The sequence below is a fragment of the Amblyraja radiata genome, chromosome 2, assembly GCF_010909765.2.
Source record: "Amblyraja radiata isolate CabotCenter1 chromosome 2, sAmbRad1.1.pri, whole genome shotgun sequence".
In the NCBI taxonomy this organism is placed as follows: Eukaryota; Metazoa; Chordata; class Chondrichthyes; order Rajiformes; family Rajidae; genus Amblyraja; species Amblyraja radiata.
The window spans coordinates 120,464,589-120,483,004 of NC_045957.1; the positions used below are offsets into that span (position 1 = coordinate 120,464,589).

Sequence of the window (18,416 nt, forward strand, 5' to 3'; positions counted from 1 at the left end):
GGTTACGGGTCGCATTCGGCCCGGGGGCCGTAGCTTGCCGACCCCTGCTTTATACTTTAGAGATACAGCGCATAAACAGGCCCTTCGGCCCACCGAGTCCGCATGGACCAGCGATACCCCCCCCCCCGTACACTAGCACTAATAATAATAATAATAATAAATTTTATTTATGGGCGCCTTTCAAGAGTCTCAAGGACACCTTACAAAAATTTAGCAGGTAGAGGAAAATCATGTAAGGGGAATGAAATAAATAGTAGAGACATGACTAGTACAAAAAGTAAAGACAGAATACAATTCAAAACACAATATGAGGCAATTAATGCACAGATGAAAAGGGAGGGGGACGTGGGGCTAAGGATAGGCAGAGGTGAAGAGATGGGTCTTGAGGCGGGACTGGAAGATGGTGAGGGACACGGAATTGCGGATCAGTTGGGGGAGGGAGTTCCAGAGCCTGGGAGCTGCCCTGGAGAAGGCTCTGTCCCCAAAACTGCGGAGGTTGGACTTGTGGATGGAGAGGAGACCGGCTGATGTGGATCTGAGGGACCGTGAGGGTTGGTAGGGGGAGAGGAGGTCAGTGAGATATGGGGAGGCCAGATGGTGGAGGGTTTTGTAGGTGAGGATCAAGATTTTGTAGGTGATCCGGTGGGAGATGGGAAGCCAGTGAAGTTTTTTGAGGACTGGAGTGATGTGATGCCAGGATTTGGTGTGGGTGATGAGTCGGGCGGCTGCGTTCTGGACCAGTTGGAGTCGGTTGATGTAGGTGGAGCTGATGCCAAGGAGAAGTGAGTTGTAATAGTCCAGTCGGGAGGAGATGAAGGCATGGATGAGTCTTTCAGCAGCGGGAGGTGTGACACACACAATTTACACAAGCCAATTAACCTACAAACCTGCACGTCTTTGGAGTGCGGGAGGAAACTGGAACACCCGGAGAAAACCCACGCAGGTCACGGGGAGAACGTGCAAACTCCGTACAGACAGCACCCGTAGTCAGGATTGAATCCGGGTCTCTGGCGCTGTGAGGCAGCAGCTCTACTGCTGCACCACCGTGCTGGCGCGTGATGCCGCTGCAAAGAATTTGCCATCGTGCCTGTACATCGCCGCGCCGGCTCTGACAAGGGGCACTAACTCCGTGCTGTGTCTGTACGGTGGGAGTGGCGGCGCCTAACGGCAGCGGCTCGACTACAGTCGTCTGTCTTTTTTTATTTTTGTCTTGTTAAATGTATGTTTTGAGTTAGTTTTTATTAATTTTTTTAGCTGTGTATATGTGGGGGCTGTGGGGGAAACCGTTTAAATCTCTTCCCTGTGCGGGGACCCGACTATTCCCTGTCGGGTCTCGGATGTCGTTGGGCCTAACATCGTGGAGCCGGCGGCGACCTCCGGCCGGGACTAACCTGAGGGCTCCAGTTGCAGAGCCTGCGGAACTGACATCGCGGAGCCGGCCAACTTCGGAGCGGGAAGAGCTGTGGTGGCGTGCGGCTGTGACCCGACTTTGGAGTTCGGAGGACGGGAACATCAGGAGCTCCAAGTCCCTGGTGGGAGACCGCTTTTCCGAGCTCCGCAACGGCGACTTCTCCCGCTGGAATCGCGGGTTTAAGGACATGGAGCCGGGGCCTAACATCGCCCGGCGTGACTTAAACGGCCTCAGGACTTACCATCGCCCGCCGGGGGCTTTAACATCGGAGCCCCAGTACGCCTCGACACTGCAGTTGGACTGCTGGACCACGGGAGAAGGAACAAAGGGAAGAGATAAAGACTTTGCCTTCCATCACAGTGAGGAGATGTTGGAGACTCACTGTGATGGATGTTTATGTAAACTGTGTTAAGTGTGGGTCTTGGATTGTTTTGTAATGTAAAAAAACTGTAGAAATTATATTTCGTTCAAACCTAGGTTTGAATGACAATAAATGCATTCTATTCTATTCCAACTAGGGGCGGTGGGTTAATCGAGGGGAAGGCCGTGGACCTCGTGCTCAGCTGCGTGGACAACTTCGAAGCACGGATGGCCATTAACGCGGTGAGTGGCCGTTATATGGAACTGGTGTGGCACGGTGGCGTAGTGGGTAGAGCTGCTGCCTCACTGTAGAGTCGGCACGGTGGCCCAGCGGTTAGACCCGCCGTGGCCTCTTTGTTCTCGGCGGTCCCCACCAATATTCAATGCCGATCGATGGATCATTTGCCGCAAGGTTATAGAATCATAGCGTGATACATTTGAAACAGGCCCACACCCACCAACATGCCCCATCTACACTAGTCCCACCTTGCCCACACCGACCAACATGCCCCATCTACACTAGTCCCACCTTGCCCACACCAACCAACATGCCCCATCTACACTAGTCCCACCTTGCCCACACCCACCAACATGCCCCATCTACACTAGTCCCACCTTGCCCACACCGACCAACATGCCCCATCTACACTAGTCCCACCTTGCCCACACCGACCAACATGCCCCATCTACACTAGTCCCACCTTGCCCACACCGACCAACATGCCCCATCTACACTAGTCCCACCTTGCCCACACCAACCAACATGCCCCATCTACACTAGTCCCACCTTGCCCACACCCACCAACATGCCCCATCTACACTAGTCCCACCTTGCCCACACCCACCAACATGCCCCATCTACACTAGTCCCACCTTGCCCACACCCACCAACATGCCCCATCTACACTGGTCCCACCTTGCCCACACCCACCAACATGCCCCATCTACACTGGTCCCACCTTGCCCATGCCGGCCAACATGCCCCATCTACACTAGTCCCACCTTGCCCACACCGACCAACATGCCCCATCTACACTAGTCCCACCTTGCCCACACCGACCAACATGCCCCATCTACACTAGTCCCACCTTGCCCACACCGACCAACATGCCCCATCTACACTAGTCCCACCTTGCCCACACCGACCAACATGCCCCATCTACACTAGCCCCACCTGCCAGTATTTGGTCCATGTCCCTCTAAACCTGTCCTATCCACCTGTTCCTTAAACGTTGGGATAGTCGCAGCCTCAACTACCTCCTCTGGCAGCTCGTTCCATACACCCACCACCCTTTCTGTGAAAACATTACCCCTCAGATTCCTATTAAATCTTTTCCCCTTCACCTAGAACCTATGTCCTCAGGTCCTCGATTCCCTTACTCTGGGCAAGAGACTCTGTGCATCTATTCCTCTCATGATTTTGTATACCTCTATAAGATCTTTCCTCATCCTCCTACTCTCCATGGAATAGAGACCCAGCCTACTCAACCTCTCCCTATAGCTCACACCCTCTAGTCCTGGCAACATCTTCTCTGAGCCCTTTCAAGCTTGACAACATCTTTCCTATAACACGGTGCCCAGAACTGAACACAATACTCTAAATGCGGCCTCACCAACGATGTCTTATACAACTGCAACATGACCTCCCAATTTCTACGGTAGACAAGACTGCTGGAGAAACTCAGCGGGTGCAGCAGCATCTATGGAGCGAAGGAAATAGTCTGAAGAAGGGTTTCGGCCCGAAAAGTTGACTATTTCCTTCGCTCCATAGATGCTGCTGCACCCGCTGAGTTTCTCCAGCACTTTTGTCTACCTTCGATTTTCCAGCATCTGCAGTTCCTTCTTAAACTCCCAATTTCTATACTCAATACTCTAACTGATGAAGGCCAAAATGCCAAAAGCCTTTTTGACCACCTTATCTACCTGCAACTCGACCTTCAAGGATCCTCCTGTGCTCCTGGGAATAGAGTCCCAGCCTGCCCCCAACTTTTCTCCCCCTATCCTAGTCCCTCTAGTCCTGGCGACATGGTGGTGAAGGTTGTGTTCTCTGTTCTCCAGGCCTGCAATGAGCTTCCCCAGGTGTGGATGGAGTCCGGAGTGAGTGAGAACGCCGTCTCAGGACATATCCAGCTCATTATTCCCGGAGAAACCGCCTGCTTCGCGGTACGTGCCTGCATTTTTCATCACTTCATCATCACTCTTCCACAGGCTAAACTAGATTGATGGATCCGTAATAATCACATGTACTTCGAAACATAGAGAATAGGTGCAGGAGCTGGCCATTCAGCCCTTCAATATGATCATGGCTGATCATCCACAATCAGTACCCCGTTCCTGCCTTCTCTCCATATCCCCTGACTCCGCTATCTTTAAGAGCATTATCTAGCTCTCTCTTGAAAGTATCCAGAGAACCGCCCTCCACCGCCCTCTGAGGCAGAGAATTCCACAGACTCACAACTCTCTGTGTGAAAAAGTGTTTCCTCGTCTCCGTTCTAAATGGCTTCCCACTTAACGGCCTGTCCCACTGTAGGAGCTAATTCAAGAGTTCTCCCGAGTTTCCCCGATTCGAACTCGGAGAATTACGGTAATAGCCGCTTGTAGGTACTCGGGGCTCTCGTGGACATTTTTCATCATGTTGAAAAAAACTTCACGAGCTTACTGCGTTTCCCGAGTACCTGCCGTTAGCGTTATGAGCCACTAAGAGACGTCCCGAGCTCCGACGTACCCGCTACGTACATTCTACGTGCTTACCACTAGTAACTCGGGAGAGCTCTTGGGTAAACTCGTATAGTGGGACAGGCCCTTTACTCTTAAACTATGGGCCTTGCTCTGGACTCCCCCAACATCGGGAACATGTTTCCTGCCTCCAGCGTGTCCAAACTCTTAATAATCTTATATGTTTCAATAAGATCCCTCTAAACTCCAGAGTATACAAGCCCAGCCGCTCCCATTTTCTCAGCATATGACAGTCCCGCCATCCCGGGAATTAACCTGGGGAACTAATTGCAACATTTTCCAGGAGCGTATGTAAAACAAAGATTTTTACAAATGATCCCAGGAATGAGTGGGATAACATACGATGAGTGTTTGTCGGCACTGGGCCTGTACTCGCTGCAGTTTGGAAGGATGAGGGGGAACCTCATTGAAACTTCCAGAACAGTGAGAGGCCTGGATAGAGTGGATGTGGAGAGGATGTTTCTACTAGTGGGAGGGTCTAGGACTAGAGGTCATACTCAGAATTAAAAGATGTTCTTTTAGGAAGGGATGAGGAGACATTTTTTAGTCAAGAGGGCGGTGAATCTGTTTAACTCTTTGACAATGGACAATAGGTGCAGGAGTAGGCCATTCGGCCCTTCGAGACAGCACCACCATTCAATGTGATCATGGTTGATCATCCACAATCAGTACCCCGTTCCTGCCTTCTCCCCATATCCCCTAACTCCGCTATCTTTAAGAGCCCTATCTAGCTCTCTCTTGAAAGTATCCAGAGAACCGGCCTCCACCGCCCTCTGAGGCAGAGAATTCCACAGACTCACCACTCTCTGTGAGAAAAAGTGTTTCCTCGTCTCCGTTCTAAATGGCTTACCCCTTATTCTTAAACTGTATGGCCCCTGTTTCTGGACTCCCCCAATTTCGGGAACATGTTTCCTGCGTCTAGCGTATCCAAACCCTTAATAATCTTATATGTTTCAATAAGATATCCTCTCATCCTTCTAAACTCCAGAGTGTACAAGCCCAGCTGCTCCATTCTCTCAGCATATGACAGTCCCGCCATCCCGGGAATTAACCTTGGTTGCCTGATAACAGCTGGGCACACACTGTCCATGAATCTGGAGGTGTGCAGATACAGGATAAAGGGAATAACGCAAGGTCAAGATACAGTCTGATTAAAGATGGTACAGGAATGAACTGCAGATACTGGTTTAAACCGAAGATAGACACAAAAAACTGGAGTAACTCAACGGGACAGGCAGCATCTCTGGAGGGAAGGAATGGGTGACGTTTCGGGTCCGAAGAAGGTTGTCGATCTGAAACTTCTTCCATTCCTTCTCTCCAGAGACGCTGCCTGACCCGCTGAGTTACTCCAGCACTCTGTGTGTATGTTTAATGTAACAACTGTTGCAAGGTTTGTTCAATGGTCTTTGTTGCCGTTGCAGTGTGCACCCCCCCTGGTGGTGGCGGCCAACATTGACGAGAGGACCTTGAAGCGAGAGGGGGTGTGCGCTGCCAGCCTGCCCACGACCATGGCCATCGTGGCCGGCCTCCTGGTACAGAACGTCCTCAAGTAAGTGCAAACCAGAACACTGCCCTTTCCGTTCGTTCGTTCTGGGCCTCGTCCGCTGTCAGATAGTGAGGCCCAGCGCAAATTGCAGGAGCAGCACCTCATATTTTGCTTGTGGGCAGCTTACACCCCCAGCGGTATGAACACTAACTTTCAAGATGCTTTCACCCAGAGTTATGAATTTGTGGAATTACCTGCCACAGAGGGCAGTGGAGGCCAAATCACTGGATGGATTTAAGAGAGAGTTAGATAGAGCTCTAGGGGCTAGTGGAATCAAGGGATATGGGGACAAGGCAGGCACGGGTTATTGATTGTGGACAATCAGCCATGATCACAATGAATGGCGGTGCTGACTCGAAGAGACGAATGGCCTCCTCCTGCACCTATTTTCTATGCTTCTATGTACGAGAGAGCTGGATAGGGCTCTTAAAAATAGCGGAGGCGGGGGATATGGGGAGAAGGCAGGAACGGGGTTCTGATTGGGGATGATCAGCCATGATCACATTGAATGGCGGTGCTGGCTCAAAGGTCAGAATGGCCTACTCCTGCACCTATTGTCTATTGACTCTCATTTCAAACATTCCCATCTTTAAACCAGCGCCGCTTCAAACCAAGTCTGGTGTTGTTAAGAGTCACGGGTTCACACCGCTCTGAAACAGGCCCTTCGGCCCAACTTGCCCACGCCGACCAACACGTCCCGTCTACACTAGTCCAAACTGCCTGCGTTTGGCCCATATCCCTTCAAACCCGCCCTATCCATGAGTATGAAGAAGGGTCTCGATCCCGAAACATCAGTCTGAAGAAGGGTCTCGACCCGAAACGTCACCCATTCCTTCTCACCAGTGATGCTGCCTGTCCCGCTGAGTTACTCCAGCAGTTTGTGTCTACGATCCATGTACCTGTCTAATTGTCTCTTAAACATCGTTATAATACTAGCTCCAAATACCTCAATGGTCCAGTGGCACTTTATTGTCACCAGTTCCTCGTATGTGGAAAAACATACTTTGCTAAAGTATGATTATGATTACAGTGAAATTCATTTTTTTGCAGACAGTCCAGTAAAGGTCTTAAGGCCCTGTCCCACTTTCCCGAGTTACTCACGAACTCTTCCGAGTTTTCCCCTTGATTCGAACTCGGGGAATGTCGGTAGCGAGCTCGTAGGAGTCCGTAGATGTTTGGTAGTGGCTCGTAATGCCAGCCGTGGGAACTCGGGGCATCAGGTAAGTCGGGACGTTGAAAAATGTCCACGAGTTAAAAAAAATAGCCCGAGTACCTACGAACGGCTATTATCGTAATTCTCGGAGTTCGGATCAAGGGGAAAACTCGGGAGAGTACATGAGTTACTCGGGAATGTGGGACAGGGGGCTTTACTCTTAACTCCAAGAGTGTAGGACCAGTTGATTACACTGAGGCAGTGCACCAATGTCGGCACGCACTCTGTCCCATCTTATCCCCTTCAAGTTCAGAGTTGTCATACATGTAGTGTCATAGAAAATAGGTGCCATTCGGCCCTTCATGCAGCACCGCCATTTAATATGAACATGGCTGATCATCTAAAATCAGTACTCCGTCCCTGCTTTCTACCCTCAGAGCGACATCTAACTTTTTCCCCATTTCCCTTGATTCCGTTAGCCCTAAAAGCTCAATCTAACTCTCTTGAAAACATCCAGTGAATCGGCCTCCACTGCCTTCTCTGGCAGAGAATTCCACAGATTCACAGCTCTGGGTGAAAAGGTTTTTCCTCATCTCAGTCCTAAATGGCCTACTCCTTATTCTTAAACTGTGTGAGCCCTGATTCTGGACTCCCCAAACATTGGGAACATGTTTCCTGCCTCTAGCGTGTCCAAACCCTTAATAATCTTATATGTTTCAATAAGATTCCCTCTCATCCTTCTAAATTCCAGAATGTAAAAGCCCAGCTGCTCCATTCTCTCAGCCTATGACAGTCCCGCCATCCCGGGAATTAACCTTGTAATAAAGGGATGTGTAGTTACATCAGAGGTGTTAGAAACATAGAAACATAGACAATAGGTGCAGGAGTAGGCCATTCGGCCCTTCGAGCCAGCACCGCTATTCAATATGATCATGGCTGATCATCCCCAATCAGTACCCCGTTCCTGCTTTTTCCCCTTGACTCTCCCGGGAATTAACCTGGTGACCCTACGCTGCACTCCCTCAATAGCAAGAATGCTGGGATCTTGCGTAAAACACAAAGTGCTGGAGGAACTCAGAGGTCACAGACGCACAGCCGTACAGCAGGGAATCAGGCCCTTCGACCCAGCTTGCCCATGCCGACCAAGGACCCATCCGTTAGTCTCAAGAACTGCCCACGTTTTCATGCTTGTTTATTCCAAGTAATTGGCGATAATCTATGTGGTGCAGTAGTGCAGGTGTTCAAACACACAGATGCTGCCTGACCCGCTGAGTTACTCCAGCACTCTGTGAAACGTCACCTATCCATGTTCTTCACAGAGTGCTGGAGTAACTCAGCGGGTCAGGCAGCATCTGTGGAGAACATGGATAGGTGACGTTTCACAGAGTGCTGGAGTAACTCAGTGGGTCAGGCAGCATCTGTGGAGAACATGGATAGGCGACGTTTCAGGTTGAGACCCTTCTTCACCCCAACTCAGAGTTTTGGAGGAACTCGTGTGAAACCTCTGGCTGGGAGGAGTGTTTAGGCATAAGATACTTAGAGATGCAATGATGCAGAGGAGCAGCTTTTGTAGAACGGTCGGAGGGGAGGAGATGGTCTGGGGGTGTAAGCTGCCCAAGCGAAATATGAGGCGCTGTTCCTCCAATTGGCGCTGGCCCTCACTCTGACAATGGAGGAGGCCCAGGACAGAAAGGTCAGATTGGGAATGGGAGGGAGAGTTAAATTGCTGAGCCACCGAGAGATCAGGTAGGTTAAGGCGGACTGAGCGGAGGTGTTCAGCGAAATGACCGCCGAGCCTGCGCTTTGTCTCACCGTTGTACAGAAGTTGATACCTGGAACAGCGGATGCAGTAGATGAGGTTGGAGGAGGTGCAGGTGAACCTCTGCCTCACCTGGAAAGGACTGGGTGGAGGCGAAGGGGGGGAAGTAAAGGAACAGGTGTTGCATCTCCTGCAGTTGCAGGGGAGGGTACCTGGGGAGGGGGTGGTTTGGATGGGAGATGGTCTGACAGCTTGTCCCACGGTGGCGCAGCGGTAGAGTCGCTGCCTTAAGGGCCTGTCCCACTGTACGAGCTAATTCAAGAGTTCTACCGAGTTTCCCCTGATTCGACTCGGAGAATTACGGTAATAGCCGCTCGTAGGTACTCGGGGCTCTCGTGGACATTTTTCAACATGTTTCAAATCTTCACAAGTTTTACCGCATACCGCTTTTACCGAGTACCTGCCGTTAGCGTTACGAGCCGCTAAGAGACGTCCCCGAGCTCCGACGTACCCGCTACGTACATTCTACGTGCTTACCGCGAGTTTGATTTTTTTTTAACTCGGGTGAGCTCTTGAATTACCTCGTACAGTGGGACAGACCCATTACAGCGCTTGCAGCACCGCAGACCCAGTTCGATCCCGACTGCGGGTGCTGTCTGTACGGAGTTTGTACGTTCTCCCCGTGATGGGAGAGTCCAGAACCAGGGGCCACAGTTTAAGAATAAGGAGTAAGCCATTTAGAACGGAGACGAGGAAACACTTTTTCTCGCAGAGAGTGGTGAGCCTGTGGAATTCTCTGCCTCAGAGGGCGGTGGAGGCAGGTTCTCTGGAAGCTTTCAAGACAGAGCTAGATAGGGCTCTTAAAGATAGCGGAGTCAGGGAATATGGGGAGAAGGCAGGAGCGGGGTACTGATTGTGGATGATCAGCCATGATCACAGTGAATGGCGGTGTTGGCTCGAAGAGCCGAATGGCCTACTCCTGCACCTATTGTCTATTGTGACCTGCGTGGGTTTGCTCCGAGATCTTTGGTTTTCTTCCCATGCTACAGGTTTGTAGGTTAATTGGCTTTGTGTATGTGTAAAGGGTGCAGGATTGTGTTAAGGGGCTGTCGCACTAAACGCGAGTTTAGGAGAGGTTGAAAAAAATGTCATGTTGAAGACCTCCTTCTACTATGTTGAAGACTATCTACGACTACCTTCGACTACCCTCGATTACCTACGACTATCATGCCGACCCACTTCAACTAAACCTACGAGTAAAAAAATATCGATTTTTTCCATGGTGATCTTTTTTTACTCGTGGAATTTTTCAACATGTTGAAGAAAAACGCCGCAACCTAGCTGAGGCCTCGAGTACGCGGGGACTACTCTCGAGCATAAAGGAGAGTTACAAAGACCTCCTACGACCTTGTGTCGACCATGCTGCGAGTACGAGTCGAGGGCAAACTCGCCAGAACTCGCGGATTAGGTCGCCCGAGTGGGACAGCCCTTTTAGTGTGCGGGGATAGCTGGTCAGCACGGACTGGATGGGACGAAGGGCCTGTTTCCCTGTGTGTGTGTGTGTGTGTGTGTGTGTGTCAGTGAGTAACTCGGCCCTTTGTTTGTTTCCTTTCTGCTCTGCAAGGTATCTGTTGGGCTTTGGCTCGGTGAGTTACTACCTGGGGTACAACGCCATGCAGGACTTCTTCCCCACCATGAGGCTGAAGCCAAACCTGCAATGTGACGACAGGAGCTGCTGTCTCCAACAGGAGCAGTACAAGGTGGGACGGGCCGAGCGGCCAGACATACCACCCCATTACTATCCAATGTTCATAAGTGATAGGAGCAGAATAAGGCCATCTGGTCTACTCCACCATTCGATCATGGCTGATCTATCTTCCCCCTCTCAACCCCTGGCGGTTCTGCTGCCCTGTCCAACTGCAGTAGGACCTCCTTGCTCCTAAACCCAAATCCTCTCGCAATCAAAGCCAAAGGCTTTCTTCACTGCCTGCTGTACCTGCATGCCTACTTTCAGTGACTGATGTACAAGCACACCCAGGTCTCGTTGCACCTTCTCTTCTCCTAACCTGACACCATTCAGATAATAATCTGCCATCCTGTTCTTGCCACCAAAGTGGATAACCTCACATCTATCCACATTATACTGCATCTGCCATGCATCTGCCCACTCACCCAACCTGTCCAAGTCACCCTGCAGCCTCATAGCATCCTCATCGCAGCTCACACTGTCACCCAGCTTTGTGTCATCCACAAACTTAGAGAAGTCACATTTAATTCCTTTGTCTAAATCGTTAATATATATTGTAAACAACTGGGGTCCCAGCACTGGGCCTTACGGCAACCCACTAGCCACTGCCTGCCATTCTGAAAAGGACCCGTTAATTCCTACTCTTTGCTTCCTGTCTGCCAACCAGTAGACTGCAGACCATCAGGACTTGGAGATTTACCTGCCTTCAGTCCCAACAGTTTACCTAACACCATGGACCCTCAGGACCAGAGGGTACAGCCTCAGAATTAGAATTAGGGGCAGCACAGTGGTACAGTGCCAGAGACCCGGGTTTGATCCTGACTACGGGTACTGTCTGCACGGAGTTTGTACCTTCTTCCCCTGACCTGCGTGGGGTTTCTCTGGCTGCTCCTGTTTAATAGGTGATAGGAGCAGAAATTGGCCATTCGGCCCATCAAGTCTCCTTCGCCATTCAATCGTGTCTGATCTATCTCCCCCTCCTAACCCCATTCTCCTGCCTTCTCCCCATAACCCCCGACACCCGTACTAATCAAGAATCCATCAATCCCCGCCTTAAAAATACCCATTGACATGGCCTCCACACCCGTCTGTGGCAATGAATTTCACAGATTCACCGCCCTCTGACTAAAGAAATTCCTCCTCTTATTCCTATAGGAACATCCTTTTATTCTGAGGCTGTGACCTCTAGTCCTACACTCTCCCACTAGTGGAAACATCCTCTCCACATCCACTCTATCCAGGCCTTTCACTATTCGGTAAGTTTCAATGAGGTCCCCCTCCCCTCATCCTTCTAAACTCCAGCGAGTACAGGCCCAGTGCCGTCAAACGCTCATCGTACGTTATTCTCACAAGGGTGCCACTGATTCCTGGGATCACATTGGTTTGCATTCCCTGTGATATCTTCTGGTACCATAGATACATAGAAAATAGGTGCAGGAGTAGGTCATTCGGCGCTTCGAGCCTGCACCGCCATTCAATATGATCATGGCTGATCATCCAACTCAGTATCCCGTACCTGCCTTCTCTCCATACCCCCTGATCCCTTTAGCCACAAGGGCCACATCTATCTCCCTCTTAAATATAGCCAATGAACTGGCCTCAACTACCTTCTGTGGCAGAGAGTTCCAGAGATTCACCACTCTCTGTGTGAAAAATGTTTTTCTCATCTCGGTCTTAAAGGATTTCCCCTCTATCCTTAAGCTGTGACCCCTTGTCCTGGACTTCCCCAACATTGGGAACAATCTTCCTGCATCTAGCCTGTCCAACCCCTTAAGAATTTTGTAAGTTTCTATAAGATCCCCCTCAATCTCCTAAATTCTAGCGAGTACAAGCCGAGTCTATCCAGTCTTTCTTCATATAAAAGTCCTGACATCGCAGGAATCAGTCTGGTGAACCTTCTCTGCACTCCCTCTATGGCAAGAATGTCCTTCCTCAGATTGGGAGACCAAAACTGTACGCAATACTCCAGGTGTGGTCACACCAAGACCCTGTACAACTGCAGTAGAACCTCCCTGCTCCTATACTCAAATCCTTTTGCTATGAATGCTAACATACCATTCACTTTCTTCACTGCCTGCTGCACCTGCATGCCTGAGGACCTTGGGAAACCCACGATGAACGTTAGGTTTCTCCGAAAAGGAGTTGTGGCTTCGTACAGTGGGACGCATTTGGATGGGAGGCGAGGAGGAATTTCTTTAGAGGGTGGTGAATCTGTGGCTGTGGAGGCCTCGTCAGTGGGTATTTTTAAGGCGCGTTCCTCTGGATGCTCTGGTTTTCCTCCCACATCCGTGGAAATAAGACGTGCAGGTTTGAAGGTTAATTGGCTTCTGTAAATCACCCCTGGTTTGTAGGTAATGGCTGGGAAATTGGGATAACATGGAGCTAGTGAGAACGGATGGTCGAAGGTCGGCAGGGACTCGGTGGGCCGAAGGGCCTGTCTCCACACTGTGTCTCTGAACTAAACTAAAGGTGGAAGGTTTACAAGGACGTGGCCGGAGAGGTTTAGTTTAGTTTGGAGATACAGCGCAGAAACTGGCCCTTCGGCCCACCGGGTCCACGCCGACCAGCGATCCCCCGCACACTAACACGATCCTACACACACACACTAGGGACAATTTTTACATTTATACCAAGCCAAATAGCCTACAAACCCGTACGTCTTTGGAGTGTGGGAGGAAAGCGGAGATCTCGGAGAAAACCCACACAGGTCACGGGGAGAACGTGCAGACTCTGTACAGACGGCACCCATAGTCGGGATCGAACCCGGGTCTCCAGCGCTGCGTTCACTGTAAAGGCAGCAACTCTACCGCTGCGTCACTGTGACCACTTGGACAGGCGAGGACTTTATTCCTTGGAGTGCAGGAGGATGAGGGGTGATTGTGTAGAGGCGTACAGGGTGAGGTCGTCAGAGCTGTAAAAGAACACTTGCTCCCCAGTTCACAACGTCATGTTCGGAGCCGAGCGCCAGAGGGGAACGGGCACGCTAACTGATTTCTTGCAATTTCTCTTCCCCATCTCTTACAGAAAAGAGAAGCGGAACGACCAAAGACAGAAACAGTGGAGGAAAAGGAGGAGGAAGAGATGAAACATGAAGACAATGACTGGGGTGAGTGCAGATTGTGCTGTGGCTGATGCCAGGCCCAGTGGAGTTTAACCTCACCTGTCAGGTACAGGTGTACACGGGTACACTGACAGACCACAGTTTAAGAATAAGGAGTAAGCCATTTAGAACGGAGACGAGGAAACACTTTTTCTCAGTGGTGAGTGTGGAATTCTCTGCCTCAGAGTGGAGGCAGGTTCTCTGGATGCTTTCAAGAGAGAGCTAGATAGGGCTCTTATAAATAGTGGAGTCAAGGGATATGGGGAGAAGGCAGGAACGGGGTACTGATTGGGGATGATCAGCCATGATCACATTGAATGGCGGTGCTGGCTCGAAGGGGCCGAATGACCTACTCCTGTTGCCAATTTCCTTCGCTCCATAGACGCTCCATAGTTTCTCCAGCACTTTTGTCTACCTTCGAAGAGATATCGAAGTGCTTGTGTATGCAAAAATTGAATTTCATTGTACGCTGAGGTGTGCAGGCGTGGGCTAATGGGCCAGGAATGAAGGGTTTAGTTTATTGTACCGAGGTATTATTTAGTTTATTATACCGAGGTACAGTGAAAAGCTTTTTGGTGCGTGCTAACCAGTCAGCGGAAAGACAATACGTAATTACAATCGAGCCATTTACAGCCATTTACAGTGTACAGATACATGATAAGTGAATAATGTGAACAACATTTAGTGCAAGATAAAGCTAGTAAAGTCCGATCAAAGATAGTCCGAAGCTCATCGATGCCAGGGATGATGCATGAAAGTTGCTATACAAATGCACAACCTGTTTTTCTTTCCAGGTATTGAGCTGGTCTCGGAGATCTCTGAAGAGGAATTGAAGGCAGCTTCGGGAAGTGTCCCGGATTTACCGCAGGGAATTACCGTGGCTTACACCGTGCCCAATCAAGTACGTTCAGTTATCAATACTAGACAACACTGGGCCTGTACTCGTTGGAGTTTAGAAGAGTGAGGGGGGGGGAACCACATTGACACATACAGATTAGTGAAAGACCCGGATAGAGTGGATGTGGAGAGGATGTTTCCAGTAGTGGGAGAGCCTATGACAGGGGTCGGGCAACCTTGTTCTGCATAGGTGCCGGCACGCATGTCTGTGAGCGGATGGCGGGCCACAACTATCACGTGAACACATGGATCCCGCCCCTTTCGAGGACGCCACCCGGAGCACTGGCCCCTAGTTACGGGCGCTCACCAACATGGCTCACCTACGGACCATTGCCTTGGTTCTGTCCTGAAGACGGTGGCTCAAATACTCACGCTCACCCGCCCCCGGCCTATTGACAACCCCGATCCTGACAGTGATGCCCAGACACAGAAGGTGCGCGGCCGTGCCGGCGGCTTTGCGCAGTATGCGGTACAGCCAGAAATCGCCAGCTCCGCCATTGCGGCCGCCAGCACAGGCCTCCTTGCGTCACCGCGCCTGGGCGCCGCGGCCTCGGGCCCGGGAGGTACCGGAGATGACGGAAGTCTGGGGGCCGGATAAGTACGCGGGAAAAAAAATCCGCCTGCGGGTCGTAGGTTGCCGACCCCTGGTCTAGGACTAGAGGTCACAGCCTCAGAATTAAAGGACATTCTTTTAGGAAGGAGGACTTTATTTAGTCAGAGGGTGGTGATCCTGTGGAATTCATTGCCACAGACGGCTGTCGGAGGCCAAGTCAGGGGATATCTTTAACATTCTTGATTAGTGCGGGTGTCAGGGGAGATGGGGGAGCAGGCAGGAGAATGGGGTTAGGAGGGAGAGATAGATCAGCCGTGATTGAATGGCGGAGTAGACGATGGGCCGAATGGTCTAATTCTATTATCAATTATGACCGTATGAACTCTTCTTGATCTCTCAGTGGGTGACTGCAGGAATTACTTTCAAATCAATTAACAAAATGGGTTTATGAGAATAATCCCAGGAATGATTGTTCAGTTCAGTTCAGCGCGGAAACAGGCCCTTCAGCCCACCAAGTCCACACCGACCAGCGATCCCCGCACATTAACTCTATCCTACACACACACCAGGGACAATTTTACATTTATATACCAAGCCAATTAACCTACACACCAGCATGTCTTTGGAGTGTGGGTGGGGAAACAGAAGATTCCGGAGAAAACCCACGCAGATCACGGGTTCAGACTCAGTACAGGCAGCACCCGTCGTCAGGATCGAACCCGCTGCAACTCTGGATGGAAGGATGATGGGTGACGTTTCGTGTCGAGGCCCTTCTTCAGACTGAGAGTCAGAGGGAGAAGGTGACACACAGATATGGAAGGGGGAGGTGTGAAAAGGAGAGATCAAAGAAGACAAAGTTGAAGGAAAATATAGAACGGATCAATGTTAGCGAGGGGAAGGTGACAGTGAGGCGTACAATGTAATTAATCAGACTGGTGGGAGAACTGTGATGGGGGAGGGGATGGTGAGAGAGGGAAAGCAAGGGCTATCTGAAGTTAGAGAAGTCAATGTTCTTACCGCTGGGGTGTAAGCTGCCCAAGTGAAATATGAGGTGCTGTTCCTCCAATTTGCGCCGGGCGTCACTCTGACAATGGACGAGGCCCAGGACAGAAAGGTCAGTGTAGGAATGGTTAGTGGACTTGGTGGGCCGAAGGACCTGTTTCCATGCGGTATATTTAAACTAAACTAAACTCCGGGGGAGAAGGAGGAGCAGGCGGTGGAGTCTGGAGATTGTTTCGGTAAATGGCATTTTGGCCTTCGTAACAAGAGGAGTCGAGTATAGGAGCAAAGAGGTCCTCCTGCAGTTGTACAGGGCCCTAGTGAGACCACACCTGGAGTATTGTGTGCAGTTTTGGTCTCCATACTTGAGGAAGGACATTCTTGCTATTGAGGGAGTGCACCAGGTTAATTCCCGGGATGGTGGGACTGTCATATGCTGAGAGAATGGAGCAGCTGGGCTTGTACACTCTGGAGTTTAGAAGGATGAGAGGACACCTTATTGAAACATATAAGATTATTAAGGGTTTGGACACGCTAGAGGTAGGAAACATGTTCTCGATGTTGGGGGAGTCCAGAACCAGGGGCCACAGTTTGAAAATAAGCAGTAAGCCATTTAGAACAGAGACGAGGAAAAACCTTTTCACACAGAGTTGTGAATCAGTGGAATTCTCTACCTCAGAGGGCAGTGGAGGCCGGTTCTCTGGATGCTTTCAAGAGAGAGTTGGATAGAGGTGTTGGGGATAGTGGAGTTAAGGAATATGGAGAGAAGGCAGGAATGAGGTACTGATAGGGGATGATCAATGGCCTCCTTCTGCACCTATTGTCTATTGTCTGTGGGGCGTGCCTGCCACTAACTGCCCATCCTGCCTGTGTCCTCAGCAGACCCCGCCGGACAATGCCGAAGTTGTAGGAGACACGGGGCAGAGTCTGGAGGAGCTCATGGCCGCCATGAAGAGTCTATGACCATCGACCGCCCACCACAGCCGCCACCCTGGGTTAGATGTGGTGACCCCCCCAGACCCTGGGGTGGTGCCTCTGGGCTCTGGCATGGACAGCCAGCCACGCGGGGCAGTGGCATCTAAACCCTGCTCACTCTCTCTCTCTCTCTCCCCCCCGCTCTGTGTCCATCACCTTTACGGTCAGAGATGCCTGAACATCTCTTCTTTGCATTCCCCGAGCGGCCGCTACGATTGTAAACGCTACCGCTCTGCCCAATTAAACTGTGCTAACTTAAATCCAGCCACTTCTCTTCTCATCCCATCATTGTGTCCCTGAGAAACTTGGTATTAATGTTTAGTTTTTTTAGTTTAGAGATACAGCACGGAAACATGCCTCTTCGGACCACCGGGTCCAACACTGTCCAGCACACACTGGGGACAGTCTTACATATTTACCAAGCCAATTAACCTACAAACCTGCACGTCTTTGGAGTGTGGGAGGAAACCGAAGATCTCAGAGAAAACCCACGCAGGTCACGGGGAGAACGTACAAACTCTGTATAATCACAAATTATCTCAAAAGTACAGAGGCAAATAAATAAATGATGGGTCTTTGTTCCAAACATGGAGGGCACTGTAAATTAGATTAAATTAAAAAAGGAATAGTTTAGTGGTACATTATTGACATTTATCAGGTACAGTGAATGTATTTTGCATACAATACAGTAAAATCATTGCACACATAATATGGAATGAGCTGCTGGAGGAGGTAGTCACTGAGTGATACACTGAGCCTCACTGGAGAGTCGGCACGGTGGCGCAGCGGGTAGAACTGCTGCCTCACTGGAGAGTCGGCACGGTGGCACAGCGGGTAGAACTGCTGCCTCACTGGAGCGTAGGCACGGTGGCACAGCGGGTAGAACTGCTGTCTCACAATACATTAGAAGTCTTGGAGTGATACAGAGTGGAAACAGGCCCTTCGGCCCAACTTGCCCGCACCGGCCAACATGCCCCAGCTACACTAGTCCCACCCGCTTGCGTTTGGCCCATATCCCTCCAAACCTGTCCGATCCATGTACGTCTAAATAATGTTTCTCAAACATTGTGATAGTCCCTGCCTCATCTACCTCCTCTAGCAGCTCTTTCCATCCACCCACCACCCTCTGTGTGGGTAAACGTTGCCCCTCAGGTTCCTATTTAATCCAGAGAGTTCTGGT

The 18,416-nt window shown here is 50.6% G+C and overlaps 1 protein-coding gene across 2 annotated transcripts in view; it reads left to right on the forward strand.

Annotated features, from left to right (window-relative positions):
• The window catches only part of uba5 (ubiquitin like modifier activating enzyme 5), a 30,162-nt gene extending 12,662 nt beyond the window's left edge, over positions 1–17,500 (forward strand). Inside the window, exons 6-12 of one of the 2 annotated variants that reach the window (XM_033014561.1) lie at positions 1,930–2,014; positions 3,830–3,934; positions 5,929–6,056; positions 10,590–10,725; positions 13,737–13,818; positions 14,607–14,713; positions 17,141–17,500. In XM_033014561.1, coding sequence (XP_032870452.1) covers positions 1,930–2,014; positions 3,830–3,934; positions 5,929–6,056; positions 10,590–10,725; positions 13,737–13,818; positions 14,607–14,713; positions 17,141–17,224 — 727 coding nt within the window. In that variant the 3' untranslated portion in view covers positions 17,225–17,500. The remainder of the gene's footprint in view (positions 1–1,929; positions 2,015–3,829; positions 3,935–5,928; positions 6,057–10,589; positions 10,726–13,736; positions 13,819–14,606; positions 14,714–17,140) is intronic. The other variant, XM_033014570.1, reaches the window with a different exon arrangement.
• The last annotated feature ends 916 nt before the right edge of the window (positions 17,501–18,416 follow it).